General features: G+C 40.1%; 1 protein-coding gene across 3 annotated transcripts in view; it reads right to left on the minus strand.

Annotated features, from left to right (window-relative positions):
* Positions 1–935: 935 nt before the first annotated feature.
* Positions 936–19747, minus strand: part of NCOR1 (nuclear receptor corepressor 1) — a 155602-nt gene continuing 136790 nt past the window's right edge. For 2 of the 3 annotated variants that reach the window (XM_069481875.1, XM_069481873.1), the window contains 6 exons: positions 16847–16990; positions 14910–15052; positions 10030–10083; positions 9327–9548; positions 4645–4824; positions 1020–2906 (listed from right to left, as the gene is read on the minus strand). In XM_069481875.1, the coding sequence (XP_069337976.1) occupies positions 2719–2906; positions 4645–4824; positions 9327–9548; positions 10030–10083; positions 14910–15052; positions 16847–16990 (931 nt within the window). In that variant the 3' untranslated portion in view covers positions 1020–2718. Of the gene's footprint in view, positions 2907–4644; positions 4825–9326; positions 9549–10029; positions 10084–14909; positions 15053–16846; positions 16991–19747 lie in introns of all 3 variants that reach the window. The other variant, XM_069481876.1, reaches the window with a different exon arrangement.

Raw genomic sequence — 19747 nt, forward strand, 5'->3', positions numbered from 1 at the left:
CTGTGGGTGTTCTCATTACAGTCCATCCACACTGTCATAAAACAAGGCAGTGACGCAAAAGGACTGATCCTGTTTACTGACTGGTCTGAACTAAAAAGTGCAGTGTTCAAAATGAACATTAAAAAATTTTTTTTTCTAGGACTATTGTAAAACAGCGTAAGACTTAACTGTACTATGTCACCAGAGTTTTCAGGACATAAATATTTTTAAAATAGAATCACACAGCATACCAAAATCAAAGCATTATGAAATTTCCAATCATAAACAAGCACTAGAAAATTGGCCGTCAGAATACGTCTATGAACAGTATTAGGAAGACCTTAATTTAGTTCTGGGTGCCAAAAAATCATGTGTGAAGATACAGTACCAGAACACTGAAATCTCAGCCTGCAAAGAATATTATGCCTGGGTTTGCAGCTAACTTTACCAAGTTACCAGTGACCTTCAGTGCTGTGCTTACCGTTTAAGTCATGGTAAGGTGAACCTCCATGGGTAAGCCACGTGAGAATTTTGTCCTTTCACTGTTTTGCACTAAAACATGATTTGGATTGTGTCTCCCATTCTGAAGTTTCTTCTCCAGGTGATGATAGATGGAATCACGTGCACTGTGGTGAGGACGCAGTGAGTGGTTCACAGCAGCTCACCTTGGGGTCCTCAAGTGGAACCGCAAGACTAACAAGTTAGGCTCTAATCTGACATATTCTGAGAAATTATAGTTGACCTTTGAACAATGTGGGGGTTAGGGGCACAACCTCCCCACGCAATTGAAATCTGCATATAACTTTTGATTTCCCAAAAACTTTACTAATAGCTTAATGTTGACCGGAAGCCTTACTGGTAACATAAACAGTTGATTAACACACATTTTGTGTGTTGTGTGTATTATACACTGTATTCTTAGAATAAACCTAAAGAAGAGAAAATGTTATTAAGAAAGTCATTGTTTTTCATTCATGTTAAAATTATATGTGTATGTACATATATGATACCAGCTTTTGAAGTAGTAGGAACTCTGACCACTAAGCTTGATCTAAAGTTTATTTTGAGGACCTCAAGTGTACAAGAATGGAACAGTGACAGGAGTGAAGGCTCTGACTTCGGACAAATGTGGGCTTATGGTCTACCTTTGTTAATTATTGAATTATATGAACAAAGTACTAAACCTGTATCTTCATCCATGAAATAGGGATCAGACAGCAGTACTACAGGTGATATGAGGGTCTTGGTCAGTAGTTAGCCATGCTGCTTTCTTAAGAGGCTTGAATACTTTTCTGTAAAAGTTTAGGTCTACTTGAAAGTCTATAAAGTGCAAATTTTTTATCATCCTGAGAGATCTCTATTTCTCCCCTTTCCAGTCATCAGTGGCATTCTTCCCAAACTGTTAGTATCTATATGCTATAGAAAGATGCTTAAATGCTTTGATCAAATTGTATGAAAGAAATTTTAAAAACTCAGCAATCAATTCTTAAGATTAAAACTGACCCTCTTATACCTTAATTAGTTTGGAATTCAGTCTTTTAAATTATTTGCACCTTGAGAATCTGTGAAATGAATACATTCAACAATTAACTCTTCTCCCAAGGAAGCAAAGTAAGAGTAAACGCTGGCACGTAGAGATGGAGAAAGGACTGTGTTCACCATGAAGTTTTTCAGGATGCAGCACAAAGTAAGTCTAAAAGACTGAGACACTACACAGATTATCATCTTTTAACTCAACCAATCATATATCAAATAAGGGAAAATCAAATAAGGGAAAGTACTTAAGTTTTGCCTTTGAAACCTGAGACACCAAGAGCCTTAAATCACAAATAATCTACTGTGGCTATGGACAGGGTAGTCAAATTTATTTCAAAACAAAAGCTTTGTTGGGCTGCATCAAATGCAGGAAAAAAAGGAATACTTAGGAGCATGGCTAAATTACCAGTGTGCATAACAGTGAGGTATGCCTCAAATAAGCCTTTAAAACTTTATAAACTGAACTATAACATACCCATGCAGTAATATTTTTTCAGTGCTACCAATGAAAAAAAAAATTAAAGTCTGAATTGGAAATTTACAATATGGCAGAATTTTGTTGCTCCTACCTTTTGACCCTAATGTACAGATTTTATGACAGGGTCTGTGTTAAAAATCTAAACATTTTCACAAGATTTTAAACATCACTGGGAAGCTAAATTTAGAGGAAACAAAATCAGATAAAAGTACAATGCCCGTGACAGCCAGCATTATGTAATTAGGCTGTATGAGGTTGTTTAGAAGGCTAGGGTTAAAAAGATAGACAAAAAGATTTTTAAAAATTACCCCCAAAGTTGATGCGCTGATTTGAACATAAGTACACCAGATACTACAGCAAGGGGATACACTGCAAAAAGGTAATCTATTTACAGAAGAGTGACTGAAAGACATTATGGTTTTCTTTACAAACAGATGTAAGAACAGGAATTGTCCACTTTTTAAAAACTCTACATTTCAACCCTCCACTATTATTAATATTATAATCCACTGAATCACCTGTATCAAAGGCAGTTTTTTGTTTTCTCCCATTTGACTCTCCAAATGCATTTCCATCATTTCTTCATCATTTGTGGCCCTGGCTCTCCTGAAAAGTCTCTGGGCACAAGTCATAGGAGGGCAGGTTTTTGACCTGCAATTAAAAATAAAATCACCCAAAACTAGAGATTCCTCCACTGCACCGTCCCTGCCCCTTCCCTGTGCGGTTCAGTCGTCACTGTCCGACAGCGTCTCGTACTGTGCGGAGAGCAGCGGGGCGGGCTCGCGCTCCCAGATCCTGTTCTGTTGGTGAGGAGCTGCTTGGTTCACAGCAGCGGGGGCACAGGCAATCGGAGTTGGTGGCGTACTGCTGAGCATCCGCATAGTCAGAGGATTGTAAGGAAACTGAGTTGAGCCTGATAAAAGAAAAATTAAGTTTTCATTGTCACGAGCATAGTTGCTGTTTCATCTACTACAACCTTTGTAGGATGGAGTAGGACAGGATCATTCTACTAAAGCAGTCATGTGACAATATGAAAGCAAAATGAATACAATATGAAGGGCTGAGTTCACGACTTAGATTCTAGCCAGTGATAAAGCCGCATTGAGTGGGAGTCTAAAAAGGAAGAACAACATGAGTAAACACACGGTGAGGGCTGCTGAGCCTAGAAGAGAAGGCCCAAGGATGGCTTTTTAGTTGTCTGTAAGCATCAGGTGCTTCCAGGGAGAATCCAAGTGGAACTACTGAGTATTAAGCTTTAATTGGAACAGAGTCTGATTACACCAAGAATTTTCTTGACTCTTTAAGGGAAACAGAGGAGTACAATTATGAGTCAGGGAACAAGTACCCAGGAACTTCAGCAGGCCAAGGGGCAGCAGGATGCATGTCATCTGCTGAATTTCACTGGGCAGATCTGAAAGTGTGTAAGACTGAGAAGTGGGGTACATTAACAGGAGCACTGCTACCCCTTGTCAATTTCTGGGTTAACTGTACCCAGAAAGCCACCTTCAACTTAAGAAACCTTAAAACATACCATTTCATCAAAAAATTTCATGTATGGCCTAATAATTCCTTCCTTAAGAGAAGTGAGAAGCAGAAATCATTGATCTAGGCTGTCAGTTTTCAAACCAACACAAAACCACTTTGCATATGGCAAGAGAATTTTATAAAGCAAGTTATACTGGTAAGTTATACTGACATAATTTATATATGTCTTAAGGGGGAGGGCACATTTCAGATTTTTTCAGTGATGTTTGTGTGTTGACCCTTAAGGAAGGGATGGTTTATTATTCTCTGAAACCCTAAAATCCATAGCAAATATACTAGTTTTATTTTAAAAAGTCTGTTCCTACTTAAAAACTACCACGAACAATTACGTTTTATTAAAAAGTTTACAAATAGGCATAAAATGGAAAACATTAATAATTATCCTAGTTTTTCATCAGTTTTATCAGTTTGTGTACATGTAGTGAACCTACAGACAAATGGCTTTTTTTTTTTTTTTTAATTAATCCATGGCTCCTCCAACTCTTGCTTTTTTTTAAGAGACAGGGTCTCACTCTGTCATCTACACTTGAGTGCAGTGGCCCAATCATAGCTCACTGCAGGCTTAAACTTCTAGGCTCAAGTGATCCTCCCACCTTGGCTTCCTGAGTGGTTGAGATTATAGGCGTGAAGCCACTGCGCCTGGCCTTAGACAATGGCTTTTTAAACTATTCTTCCCATTTCCAACACCGATTTCTTAGTGTTTCCCTAAGAACCTTCTCTAAGAATGTCTATATGAAAGGCTAAATTAAAGGTGAAGTTCTCTTAGGAGCAGCACTGTACATTCAGGTACATTCCATGAAAGAACTGAAACCACAGACTTACTTGCTTTGCAAGTGGCGAACACTGGCTACCAGCATAATACAGAAGGAGAATGGACGGGGTTATTTTTCATTGCTCTTTCTTTGTTTATAGTAAACAGAACATTCTTAAAATTTTTGAAATTGTATTTACATCAATTTCTATCCTGAAAAGTGGAATCTATTAATGATACAGAAATGGGTATATAATTTTCCAAACTATTAAAGTTTCTGGTTTTTGAAGAATGACCAAGGCATTGCTATAAATTGCTTTGTCTCATTTTCTAGCACTTGAACCGGGCTCCTCACCTGTTGAAGAGGGCCTGTCTTCCCAGGCCCACCCTGGCGTCTGCCTGTGGTAATCCCCTTCTGAATGCACAGAGGAGACTGAAGAGGGCCGTTCGGTTCCTAAGTAGCCTTGCCCAGGGATAGGAGATTTAGATTTCCTGCTGTTTGACTTGCTGATCAGTTTTGGTTTGCAAACTCCTCCTAAAAGTGAAATTCAAGTTTAATTATGAATTATTCATACATAATATTTAAGTTCTCAACTTAAAAAATCTACCAAAATGCTAATAGTTATATAATGCTAGGTGTAAAAAGCAGAATAGTAGCATGAAAACTCCAGATCCTAGTACTCAATGAAATAAAAAATACTACAGGCGCTCAGACATATTATGGGTTCAGTTCCGGACCACTGCAAATATTGCAATAAAAGCGAGTCACACGAAGTTTTTTCATTTCCCAGCGCATATAAAATTTATGTTTACACTATACCGTAGTCTACTAAGTGTGCAATAGCATTATGTCTGGGAAAAAAAAAAAAGGTACATACCCTCATGAAAAAATACTTTATTGCTAAAAAATGCTAATGGTCATCTGAGCCTTCTGGGAGTTGTAATCGTGGTGGGTGGAGGGGTCTTGCCTTGATGTTGACGGCTGCTGACTGGTGAGGACAGCAGTTGCTGCAGTTTGGATGGCTGTGGCTATTTCCTGCAGTAAGACAACAATGAAGGGTCTGCCACAGCAACTGATTCCACCTTTCACAAAGATTTCTCTGTAGCCTTCGATGTCACCTGAGGGCATTTTAACCACAGTAGAACTTATTTCAAAATGGGAGTCAATCCTTTCAAACTCTGCCACTACTTTTTTAACGAAGTTTATATAATACCCCAAATCCTCTTTGTCATTTCAACAGTGTTCACTGTGTCTTCACCAGGAGTAGATTCCATCTCAAGAAACCACTTTTTCTTTGCTCATCCATAAGCAACCCCTCATCCGTTCAAGTTTGATCCAGAGATTGCAGCAATTCAGTCACGTCTTCAGGCCCCACTTCTAGTTCCAGTTCTCTTGCTATTTCTGCCACATCTGCAGTTACTTCCTCTACCATTGTCTTGAGCCCCTCAAAGTCATCCATGAGGGTTGGAATCAGCTTCTTCCAAACTCCTGTTAATGTTGATATTTTGACCTCCTCCCATGAATTATACATGTTCTTAATGGCATCTAGAATGGTGAATCCTTTCCAGAAGGTTTTCAATTTACTTTGCCCAGATCCATCAGAGGAGTCACTATCTATGGCAACTATAGCCTTACAAAATGTATTTCTTAAATAATGGGACTTGAAAGTTGAAATGACTCCTTGATCCATGAGCTACCGAATGGATGCTGTGTTAGCGGGCACGAAAGCAACACTAACTGCCTTGTACATCTCCATCTTGGGTGGCCAGGTGCATTGTGAATGCTCAGGAATAACGTGAAAGGAATATTTTCTTCTAAGCAGGTTTCAACAATGGGCTTAAAATATTTAGTAAATCATACTATAAACAGATGTGCTGTCATCCAGGCTTTGTTGTTCCACTTACAGAGCAAACGCAGAGGAGATTTAGCATGATTCTTAATACCATTTTCAGAATCGCAAATAATCACTGGCTCAACTTATAGTCACCAGCTGCGTTAGCCCTTAACAAGGGAGTCAGCTTGTCCTTTGAAGATTGAAGCCAGGCTTTGACTTCTCCTCTCTAGCTATGAAAGGTCCTAGATTGCAGCTTCTTCCAAGAGAAAGCTGTTTCTTCTACATTGAACACCTATTGTTTAGTGCAGCCATCTTCACCAGTTATCTTAGCCTGAACCTCTGGATAACGTCCTGCAGCTTCTCCATCAGCACTTGCTGCTTCACCTTGGACTTTTGTATCATAAAAACAACTTCTTTCCTCAAACCTCATGAACCAACCTCTGCTAGTTTCAAACTTTTCTTCTGCAGCTTCCTTGCCTCTCTCATCCTTCATAGAATCAAAGAGAGGTAGAGCCTTGTTTTGGATTAGGCTTTGGCTTAAATGTTGTGGCTGGTTTGATCTCCTATCCAGACCACTAGACTTTCTCCCTATCAGCAAGAAAGCTCTTTTGCTTTCTTATCATTTATGTGATCCCCAGAGTAGTGCTTTTAATTTTCTTTAAGAACTTTTCCTTTGCATTTACAATTTGGCTGTTTGGCACAAGAGGCCTAGGCTTTGAGCCTGTCTCAGCTTTCCACATGCCTTCCTCACTAAGCTTAATCACTTCTAGCTTTTGATTTAAAGTGAGAGATGGGAGACTATTCCTTTCACTTGAACACTGAGAGGCCATTGTAGGGTTATTAACTGGCCTAAGTGCCATACTGTCGTGTCTCCGGGAATAGGGAGGCCCAAGGAGATGGAGAACAACTAACTGGTCAGTGGAGCAGGAAGAACACACAGTTTATGTGTAAAGTTCGCACTCTTACAGAAGTGCAATTCATGAAGCCCCAAAATAATTAAAATAGTAACATCATAGATCACTGATCACCATAACAGATATAATAATAATGAAAAAGTTTGAAATACTGTGGGAATTACCAAATGTGACAGAGACACAAAGTGAGCACATGCTGTTGAAAAAAATAGCACTAACAGACTTGCTCAATGCAAGGTTGCTACAAACTTTCAACTTGTTAAAAAAAAAAAAAAACAACAAAAAAAAAACAAAACCACAATTGTCAGTAAAGTAAAATGAGGTATGCCTGTATTTAAAAGAAAACCATAATTTCACTTGTAGCACCCCCACCCCCATAAAGAAGTATGTCCCCATGTCATGAACTTAAAAATATGGTAACCAAGGAACTGAAATTTCGAAAACAACAAAGCTTCTTTACTGACCTAATAGTACAGAAACTGTGCTAAGGCCAGGCACAGTGGCTCACACCTGTCCTAGCACTCTGGGAGGCTGAGGCAGGAGGATCGCTTGAGTTCAGGAGCTCGATACCAGCCTGAGCAAGAGTGAGACCCCGTCTCTACCAAAAATAGAAAAAATTAGCTGGGTGTGGCGGCGCATGCCTGTAGTCCCAGCTACTCAGGAGGCTGAGGCAGGAGGATTGCTTGAGCCCAGGAGTTGGAGGTTGCTGTGAGCTAGGCTGACGCCACGGCACTCTAGCCTGGGCAACAGAGCAAGACTCTGTTTAAAAAACAAAGAAACAAAAACCTGTGCTAAACTAATAAGGCAGGATGACAAAAATCTTAAATTCTCACTAACCACCCACCCCCCAATTTAGAGGAAAGCAAACAGGAGTTAACACACCACACCAAGAAATAACATGCAAGGGAGGATATGTAAGCCTTTTTTCATGCCACTCCAGGACCTTAGCAGAAGCTCAGCAAGTCATGGTGGCCCTTTCTATCTGACCACACTTTTTTAGTTGGTGAACTAAGCAGAAGTTCACAGGAGTTAGACAACCCTGGTGGTGGTGGGGTGGGGGTGGCTCCAAGTCACCAACAAAATTTTTCCTGAGCCCCAGAACAATTTCACCCTGCCCTAAATCCTGTACAACCAGTATAATTCTAGTTGCATAACAGTCACCAATGTTATAACCTTAAAATACACAAACTTTATTAAAATCAATACAGTGGGAAGGTACGAGGGGAAGATAATTCTCAGTTTTTAGAGCAGGAAGTAAATCAATAACTATCTTCCAGCCTGAGCAAGAGCGAAACCCCATCTCTACTAAAAATAGAAAGAAATTATATGGACAGCTAAAAATATATATAGAAAAAAATTAGCCGGGCATGGTGGTGCATGCCTGTAGTCCCAGCTACTCGGGAGGCTGAGACAGGAGGATCCCTTGAGCCCAGGAGTTTGAGGTTGCTGTGAGCTAGGCTGACGCCACGGCACTCACTCTAGCCTGGGCAACAGAGTGAGACTCTGTCTCAAAAAAAAAAAAAAAAAAAATAACTATCTTAAGATTAATTATGTGTAGGTTAAAAAAAAAAACCTCTAATCTCTTTAATCTTTTTCTTAACTATAGTGAGATCTTTTGCTTGAAGATAACAAAGGAAAATAAACCTAAACTAAAATTGAAATATATGGCTGAGTTTCAGGTAATTTTTGAGCACAAGAGGTAATAGTTCTCAAAAGATTAAGAAAGAAGTTATAATATTAATAGCCTAGAGTCATGGTTTTTTGTGTGTTTGGTTTTAATAAAATGTATAAAATGATCTCATTCTAATATCTGTCTTTTTATCTGTCTATACAGACATGTCTGGAATGATGCTTATCAAATAGTAACATTAGCTTTCTCGATGTGATTTAAAGGATTTTTTTCTCATTCTTTTCTATGGCTTATAATTCTATTATACTGAGCCTATCACTTGTTATTACAACAGTAAGTCACTTTTATTCAAAAATAATATGATACTGTACTTGTGTTATAATTACGATATGTATGCATAAAGACTAGATTCAAATAAATAAAAAGCTATGCTAGGAGGGTGACATTCTGGGTAGAAATTTTCTTCCTTTTTATTTCTGCTCATGTTACTATAATATCTGGGCAGGTTAAAATTTTTTTAAAAAGGTAAAACCCTCAGAGATGACTCTGAACACATAAAGACATAAATGAAATCTCTTAGTGATGCATCAGAACTTGGGAAATAAATTGGCTTTTTCTTGGGGAACTAAGCAGAACAACATTAAAATTAAAACTTTACCTGAATGAGGTGATGGGTCCCCTTCCTCTCTCCGGGTCTCACCACTGGTCACAACTGAGGTGTTGGCAGTACCAGGCACTATTCCCACAGGTTGGGACATGACAACTCCATGATCCTCAACTTTGTCATCAAAGCTTCCCATGAGAGCCTTCCTGATAATGTCCTCTAGACCGAGATTACTGGCAGGATCAGCAAAAGAATGGCCTCTAGAACTAACTGAGCCTGAAAGAGAATCCAAAGCATTTCTACTTGATTCCCAGAGGCGTATCAGGAAACAGAGACAAGAACAGACTACATACAGCCCTTCGGCCCACTGAACACACATAGCAAGTTTCCTAAAACAACTGAGAACCCATAAATAATATTAAATAAACCCACCAATTAAAATCCACCTCAATCCACAAATAACTCCTCAAGGAAATTTGTATCCCGAGTGAATCAGTCACCTACAGAAGAATTTTCTTTTTTCAGTTCCCTAGTTTCTACACTATTCCTTAACAATTCTGATTCCCTTTATTTATCTTTTTAGTAAGTATTTATTGAATTTTAATTCCCTTCTGTGTTACTCTTCCCTAACTAAATTATTTATTTATTCATTTTTGCATATTGGAGCAGTGAGGCCCCTGGTACTTAGTACGTATTTGTTGGATTGACTGCTACTGCTCCGGCTTTGTATCGGTAAACAATGTCTTTTGAATCTTACCTGACGTAGTAACTGCTGGCAAATTAAAGATCTCAGTTCCTGGCTGAGCAGCTGCTGTATTCAAACAAGTATTCAAGTTAATTGAGATGTGATAATCATATACATCAAAATTAAGTTTCAAAAAATCCTATAATAAAATTAATCTTTTTTTTTTTTTTTTTGAGACAGGGCCTCATTCACTCTGGTGGTGGGACTGGAGTACAGTGGCATCATCGTAGCTCACAGCAACCCCAAACTTCCGGACTCGAGCAATCCTCCCACCTCAGCCTCCTGAGTAGCTAGGACTACAGGTGCACACCACCATGCCAGGCTAATTTTTTTTTTGTTTTCTGTAGAGATGGGGTCTCACTGTTGCCCAGGCTGGTCTTGAACTCCTGGCCTCCCACCTTGACCACTCAAAGTGTTAGGATTTATAGGCGTGAGCCACTGAGTCCATAACTATTTTTTTTTAAAAAAAAGGAAATCAGGAAATAAATCGGTTGAGGTAGAAAAATTTTAACAAGAGCAATATGCCACTGGGCTTGGTCATGCATGCCTGTAATCCCAGCTACTTGGGAGGCTGAGGTGGGAGGATCACTTGAACCCAGGAGTTGGAGGCCAGCCTGGGCAACATGGTGAGATCGCATCTCTAAACAAAAACAAAAGAGCCTCAGGAACAGTATAACCCAGAGAAGGGAAAGAAACTTTGCATCGCTAGGGAAAAGCAAATAGGAAAAAGTTGCTCTTGGAATCCAGGCTTCCTAGTGAAGAAACTTTGGACTCTAAGATGACCCCTGCAAGTACCAACAGGGTTGGGATCAGATCCAGGGGAGACCCATTTCAGTGAACAATATGAAAATGACTGTGTTTCCCTACCATGGAAATTCAGGATATTTCCTAGATAAGACAAAATACTCTGTTCACTGTTTTCATTCCTGCTGACTGCATAATTTCTAATTTGAACAGTTTGAATGATACCAGTAGAAGACCTGAGAACCCCTATAAAGCACTTTGCCCAAAGAGGAAGGAATTTGGGGACATAAATGGTGTTTCAACTTGATGCTGGGAATTTTTTTTTTTTTTTTGAGACAGAGTCTCACTCTGTTGCCCAGGCTAGAGTGAGTGCCGTGGCGTCAGCCTAGCTCACAGCAACCTCAAACTCCTGAGCTCAAGCGATCCTCCTGTCTCAGCCTCCCGAGTAGCTGGGACTACAGGCATGCGCCACCATGCCCGGCTAATTTTTTCTATATATATTTTTAGCTGTCCATATAATTTCTTTCTATTTTTAGTAGAGATGGGGTCTCGCTTTTGCTCAGGCTGGTCTCGAACTCCTGAGCTCAAACGATCCGCCCACCTCGGCCTCCCAGAGTGCTAGGATTACAGGCGCGAGCCACCACGCCCGGCCGATGCTGGGAATTTTAAAGAGAAAAAAACAGCACAGGAAGTGGGTGACTAAACAAATGGTGTTCCAGAGAAGAATGCAGTTTCGGATGAGACCACAGAAGGATGGACTCTTACTCTAGGGATGACAGCCATCTGTGAAGATGGAAGAGTGCATGTGCCTAGCCTTTCTTGATCAGAGAGGCTTTAAACTGACAGACCAGAGGAGGAGTAAAATTTCCTTGAATAACTATAAGACAATTACTAAAGATGAGTCTTCTTACTTATGGCCCAGGTAACACAGGCAGCAAGTTGAACCTGAAATAACAGCCTTGTAATTATCACAAAGTTTGTGAAACGGGACTCATTCACTCACTTAACAAATACTGAGCAATTGTTTGGCTAAATCATAATAAAATTATCTTATCCATCAAAAATGGTCAGAAAAGATAATTTCATATAGTTAAACAATGATACTGAGATACTGTATTTACAATGCACCCCTTCCTTTGCCTATGGAGCTTACAGTTCAGTGTGGCAATGAGGCCCTACACATCAGAATCACCTGGGTAGTTTAGTAAAAATGCAAATTTTCTACATTTCTGGGGCCCGATTATTCCCCAATTAATAAGCACTCCAGGTAACCATGGGGCATAGTGAAGTTGAGGACCTCTGGTTTCAAACAGATGGGCAAACTGTTGAGAGAGGACGTGGCGACGGCTCAGAAATGAGGGGGAAGGGAAGGCAGGCATGCGAGAGCCTTGAGGAGCAGCTTGGACAGGAGGAGGTAACCACCCTCGGAGGTGATGAGGAGGGAAGGGAGGATGGCCAGGACAGGGGGCTGAACTAAAGGAAACGGGTGGTGGAGGAGGAATTTTTTGTGGAGAGGTGAAATGTAAATTCAATTTTAGATATTTAAGGAGCCAGTAAGATATTCAAGAAAAAATGAGGCCGGCAAAGATACACTGGACTGTAGATATAAATTTGGGACTTTTTAGCAGAAAAGTGACAGTTTAAACCCCTAGAGTAGATGAAAGGACTCAGATTATAATGCATGAACAGAAAACCAACCAAGGGCCAGGCAAAGCAAGACTGAGCTTCTAAGGAGATAGAAATGCCCAAAGAAATAGACAAAAACCAGGAGGATATAGCACCTGAAAGAGAAGAGAGTATTTCTGGAAAGGGGAAGTGGTTCACTATGTCAAAAGCTGCAAAGAGATCAAATAAAGTAAGTTTTAAAGCACTGAGGTATTTTAAAAATAAAGTCATTGATGTCCTTGCGAACAGTGAATTGAGAGACAACGAGTAGAAGTGAAGCTTTCTTGGTTGCTGATGGCTTTGATTTCTAAATTCTACTTCCCAGTGAGGACTGAATGTGCCCTGGGGTCCCAGGAACCCACTGGTTCTTTAATATAAATCTTCCCTGCCACAATTAAAAACAATTCTTGCAATCAAAAGAAATCCTAGACTCTAAAGCAATTTTGTTAGCATTTGCCTTAAGACTTTAATACACTTTATCTCCTATTAAAGTTAGGGACTTGTTTTATCATACATTTTCAGACAGTAGGGACTGTCATGCTAAAAACACCCAGTAGAGTACTCTGCTCAATAAACAACTGTTGAATCAGTGAACGACAGAGCTACTGCCTAAGGACAATGTAAAACGTTAGGTAAGAGAAGAAACTGTAAGTAGACCTCAACTCATACGTATGAGTCATTTCCCTGTCGAGAATTTCCCACTAAAATTTTAGGCCAGGACAAAGATTAGAGAGGATGAGAGCAACAACTAGTTGCTCTAAGATCTGTACGTCTCCATCCTTGGACAAATTCATCTCTGGGTTCTGAGAGAGCATGAAATGAGAGCACCATATTTTTGTTGGTGACATCAGAGGAGGTGTAAAATAATAGATGAAACTGTTGATGACTATGGACAGAAAATAGTATTTTTTTAAAAGAAAAGATATCGGTAAGCCTGACAGCAATTCTGGTCAGCATTCCAAAATATTTATCTTTTACATGATTTTTTTTTTGTTGCCACTTGAGACTCTAGTAACTAAGAGCTAGGATAAGTTCACAAACAGTAAGTGACACTGGGTTCATCCTTTTTCTCTGATGGTCAACATTAATCACAAAGTGGCACAGATCCAAACACACATCCGGCCTGGCATTTCACGGCCCACAATTTCCTTTAACAGGGTCAGGAGACTAGTTGATGTGAGATCACAGAAAAAAGGCAAATCACTGTGTACCCAGAGGCTATCACTGGGAATAACTGAGGGAAAGATGGGTAAGAAAGACCTTAGGGCAGTAAAGTGAGCGTGCCAAATGAGAGTGAGGAGGAGGGTCTGGTTAACGCATGCATACTGACCCAAAGCACAGCTTTCTATGGGATACCTGCCAACAATCTGGCTAAGATGCTCTGAGTATAGAACTGTTAGGAACCATTTAGTCCATCACTGGAAACATGGACACTGGAGCTGGAATGCCTGGGTTTGAACTGCAGCCCCCTTACTTACTAGACATGTAACCTGCGCCAGTTACTAAACTTCTGAGTCTCAGTGGAGATAATTACAATATGTAGCACGTGGGGTTGCTGTGAGGATTGAGGTTACATCTATACATGCTGCGCATAGAGCCTAGCACACAGGAAGTGCTAGATAACCTTTTGCTACCACTTTATATTTTTAGATGGTGAGTTTATCAGAGTTGCTTGAATGCTTAATGATTCAACTAAGATCTAGAAAGACACAGGTAGGGCAGAAAAAGTAGTTGGGATGGAGCAAGCAGACTGCCTGCCTTCTCCTGTATGTGGGGCCAGTAACTCAAAAGTAGAGCAGGGAGAGGTGCGGATTAAGAGTAGCCCAGGAGTCCCTGACATCTGTTTTCATACTAAGTACACTATAACGTAAGAGTGTATAGGTTGCCAACTAAAAGCTAATACAACCTTAGGCTACCTTAATAATGATGAATTTAGGATAAATCATATCACACTACTCCATTTTGTATTACTCAGAACCTACTGAAAGGCTAGGCTATGGTTTTGGTGGAGAGCAACTGAGATTATAGGGGTCCTCAGAATGAGGACACGTGAAGAACAACTGGTAAACCTAGGGATATTCATACAGATAAAAAGACTCATGAAGGACACGTCTTCACGTATCTGAGATGTCATGTGAAGATGGCCCAAATGGATAAAACTAAAACCAATGCGTAGAAGAAAAAACAAAATAAAACAAAACTACAGAGCGTTAATCCAGCCCCACCTAAGAAAAAAGTATCCTAGACACAGCGTTTGTTCAAAGACAAAACGGAGAGCTTCTTCAGAAAGGAGTGAGTTCCTGGTCCCTAATTAGGAACTTTTCATGAACTGGCAGACATTTGAGAAGGAACTTTAGGATCAGATGTGTTGGACAGATGCTCTGCAAGAGCCTTCAAACTCAAGGATTACAGGAGAGGCAACACTGGAGATGCCATTATTAATGCATGTTTTATTTGGGGTTCATGAAAGAAATCCCACTTACCCATATCAGAGTCACCTCCACCAGAGGAGTTCAACTTACGAAAAATCTCTTGCTTCTTTGATTTAACCATGGGTGATGTGTTTTCAAGCTTGGTGAAGAATGAAGGCAAGTAGTTTATGCTCCCTGGTGAGCGGGAATCATTCCTGTTAGGCACACAGTTAAGTCTATTACAATCATGTACCCCTAACCCTGGGGACTTTCCTATCAACGATAATAATATAGTACTTAGAAAACTACTGCCTCCCCATACCTAAGAAACAACCCTAACAAACTATGTGACCGTAAGTCACTTAGTACATCATTTAAGGACATAGTCAAATACTTCAGCTCTCAAATAGGAAATGTAAAATTAGGATTAGAATGGAGATAATCTAGAGCAGAGATTCTTAACAACGAATAAACAAGCAGCAGGTTAGTATTAATGGGAAAACTCAAAAACAGCTTATCATGACACCCTTTGCATAATGGCACAAACACTGATATATTTATGGTTATCATACAAACCAGGGACTATTTTGCTAACATAAGTACCTTTAAGTACACTAAAATTATAACTCATGTCACACCTGTCTATAAAATAGCAAGAGTTTATACCTAAGCAACCAACAGTTGGACTTGAACAGACCTGAACAGGACAATTACAATACATGAATAAAATTGCCTATTTGTTACAATCATTTCCAAGCCACCAAACACGAGCTGAGTTTAATGTAAATGGTTTCATATTTTATTGGCAGCTTCCTATACTGACACATCTTAACAATCAAGTTTCCCCTAACAACTCAAGGCCACCAAGGATCTAGATAGAGCCAGAGATGGTAACAGAGAACATAAGGCTGTTGATAACCTAATCTGGTCCACGTGGATTCACTCACCATTCAAACTCAGGAACACTAACTGTATGCCAAGAAAGACAAGGTGGGAGAACAAAGGAATAACATCATCCCTTGTCCTCAAAAATCTCACAAGCTGAGGGGAAACCATGTAAATGTATAATTAAACTGAATATCATTCCCTCTCTATAAATGGATTTCCTTCTTCATTTCACTGAAAGGTACCGACGTCTATTTGGTTGCCTAAGAATATATATTGTAAATGAACAGCAACACACAGTAAGAAATGCACTAGTGGTCTGGAGTTGGAAAGGCCTTGGTTTAAAACTGGACTCTCCCTCTTACTTCCAGCTTCCAGCATGACCATGGGCAAAGCACGTACTTACCTCTCAGAGCATCAGGGAAGGGTGTTCCATACCAAGAAAACGGCGTGAGTATGGACAGAGGGGAATTCAGGGAACAATAAGCAACTTGATATGGACAGAGAATAAAGTGTAAGGGTGAAGTGGCAGGAGGTGAAGCTGGACGAGCAGCATGAACCCGGGCATGAAGGAACTCCAACACCACGCTCAGGACTAAGTGGTTGATTCTGTATGAGCTTTAGACAGTCACTCTGGTGGCGGTATGGAGACTGACCAGAAAGCGGCCAAATCAAAGCCATCTATCTAATCCAAATGGGGATAAAAACCTAAAAATTCATAGGGTTGGGATCAGGGCTAGAAATAGGTAAGATAAAATCCATGTATATTCCACAATGCCTGGTACACAGTAAGCACTCAAATGCTGGCTGAAACAATAGGTGATCCTTCCCACTGACAAAAAAAGGTTTTTACAAAAGATCCAGAAAGACTTAATTTCAAGAAGAATAATGAATAGATTTTCTTTCACCTATTTAAATATTAGAGTTTTTTTTTTTTTTTTTGCTAAAATCCACTAGTATTAGATCACTAGGAAAATAAACTAAATGATCCCCCGAGAGTCCCATCCTGACATATAAGCCAAAAAGAGAAAAAAGGCATCAACTTAAGGAAAATTTTAAGGCACTGACCCCCCTCCACCCCGACGGGGGCTGCTGCTCGACCAGCAAGTGCTCTCCCTGCTCACCTCTGCTCCGCAGGCTCTGCCCCCCTCTGCGACAGGAGCAGCATGCTGTCCTGCTTCTCGTGCACCACTGGGACCTGGGGTGGCGAGATGGGCTCGTAGGGCTCCGAAGAGACGTGGCTCCTCTCGGGGGATTTTCCAGGCCTACTATTGTAACACGTAAACATTAGATTGTGCTTCAGAGGTTCACCTAAGGCTTACCATAAACAGAAACTGGTTAACTCATGACGTCATTCAGGAGAAGGAACAAATATAGCCAATTTCTATCATAAAAAAAGCTGCCTCGGGTATTCACTATATACCTAGCTATCAAAGAAAATAGTCCGTTACTGCCACTTTATCCATGTGTGCCCAGTGGATTCAGGAGTCACACGACCAGACAGGCCACCAGAGCAGCAGCAGCTCCATCCTCAGGCTCTGCACGTCCTTCACTATCAGACTCCGTCTTACCCTTGGCCACTCAGCCCAGGTGAACCCTGAAGGGCTTCGCTGCCTATTCTGAGTCATGACTTAGCAGGTCCTTTCCTCATTAAGTTAAAGATGAAGGACTTGAGCACCAAACTGAAACCTCAGGAGTTCTGTCACGTGAGTCTCCTCTAGCTATACCATTTCAGGCCTGAGACGTTCTCTGCAATTGAGTATTTTTCCTCTGGATACCATGTTGGTAAGGATAATGTGAGACAAACATGCTATTTAGACCAAAAAAGAATTTTTTAACTTAGCGATTATATGTACGAAGAGCCACCTGTGACTTAGCGTCTGCATTTATTACCATTATAGTTAAGCATAATTACATATATGTAATATTATTTAGTATGTCCTTTCCCAATCAACCCCACCTGGTTCTTAGAGGTAGCTATTTTTGACCACTTTTCTTTTTTTTTTTTTTTTTTTTGAGACAGAGTGTCGCTTTGTTGCCCTGGCTAGAGTGAGTGCCGTGGCGTCAGCCTAGCTCACAGCAACCTCAAACTCCTGGGCTTAAGCAATCCTACTGCCTCAGCCTCCCGAGTAGCTGGGACTACAGGCATGCGCCACCATGCCCGGCTAATTTTTTGTATATATATATATTTTAGTTGTCCATATAATTTCTTTCTATTTTTAGTAGAGACGGGGTCTCACTCTTGCTCAGGCTGGTCTTGAACTCCTGACCTTGAGCGATCCACCCGCCTCGGCCTCCCAGAGTGCTAGGATTACAGGCGTGAGCCACCGCGCCCGGCCCACTTTTTTTTAGTTCTTTTGGTGTTTACCTCTAAAACTCTAATCCTACACCTTTATTTCTTGATTTATCAAACTTGAAACAGTATCTATCAATTCCCTTCCATGAAAAATGAAGAACTTGATTTACCTTCTCTATGTTGTTGCCCATTTTCATCTTTATTTTGTCAATTTTAACTTTGAATAGCATACTTCAACCTTTTATATTTTCTTTTTAAAAATGAAGAATCAGAGCGTATACCCTTACTTCTACCTCTCTTCCCTGTGCACCCCTCATGTCTCAAAATCTGTCAGCCATTTTTATATGATTTACAGCATTTACATCCTGTTCTAGAACTACAGAAAAACTCTTCTGTGTTTTGCTTATAGATTAAAAATCAGTTGATGCTGTTTTATAATACATGGATTGTGTGAACATTTTAAACTAAAATACCAGGTAATTTTACTAAAACCAATGAAAGAAACGTAACATTCCTTGTTCAAACATACTGGTGCAGTGATGCAGAAATTACAAGTGAAAAAGCCAAATGGATTATCTTTTCATAAATACCATCAATTGTTCAAAATCTGCTACATAGTACCGTGTGTCAGGAATGGACCAAAAGTCATCTTAGCTATACAGAGCTTTCCTGTTTTTCTTTGATAACTGCATTCCGTTTCTTTTTTGTGGTTTTAAGAGAATAAATGTACTTTCATCTTATCCTTAAGATTATTCAGCTTCTTGAAATGACTAAGAGAACTGCTTAAAAATAATCCAGTTTGGAGGTGGGGCAAGCAGAGATAAATAGCAAACAAAACTGGCCATATGCTTGACATTTACCAAAGTTGGGTGATGGATACCTGGAAATGTATTAAACTGTTCTATTTTTGTTTATGTTTAAAATCTTCTACAATAAAGTGTTTTTAAGAAGACCATCCAGGCCAGGAATGGTGGCTCACGCCTGTAATCCTAGCACTCTGGGAGGCAGAGGCAGGAGGATCACTTGAGCTCAGGAGTTTGACACCAGCCTGAGCAAGAGCGAGACCCTGTCTTTACTAAAAACAGAAAAAATTAGCCAGGTGTGGTGGTGTACACCTGTAGTCCCAGCTACTTGGGATGCTGAGGCAGGAGGATCACTTGAGCCCAGAAGTTTGAGGTTACAGTGAGCTATGATGACACCACTGCACTCAAGCAGCCGGGGAGAAAGATTAAGACCATGCCTAAAAAAAAAAAAGAAAAAAAGAACCATCCAGCTTTTTAAATACATTTAGTCTTATTTCTGTTCTTTGCTAACTTTGAATTGGGTTGGAGGCAGGCTGGAGAATCACTTCTGCTACAAATTTCTCTTTTCAGTTCCCTGAGCTATGACTTCCACTACTGATTCATTGCTCTTCTGTGTGTCTTCTAGGTATTTGCCAGAATCTTTAATCTGCTGATATCCCAGTCTTATTCTCAGCATTCTTATGAATTAAATTCCCATTGTGCTACTTAACTATAATTTAACATGTGATAATGCTCAGTCTACCACTTTAAACCTAAAACCCTGCACTCATGTTTTTGTTTTTATCCAAACACAGCACGTAAGGTAAGAAGATATGCTCTTCAGCAGACAGAGCTGCCATATAAAATGTTTCGTCCTATGATGCGTCTATTGGCCTCTCTCTCCTTTATCTGGTGTACCTTTCCTAAACATCTATTGCTGCTGACCC

The sequence above is a fragment of the Eulemur rufifrons genome, chromosome 9, assembly GCF_041146395.1.
Source record: "Eulemur rufifrons isolate Redbay chromosome 9, OSU_ERuf_1, whole genome shotgun sequence".
Taxonomy (NCBI): domain Eukaryota; kingdom Metazoa; phylum Chordata; class Mammalia; order Primates; family Lemuridae; genus Eulemur; species Eulemur rufifrons.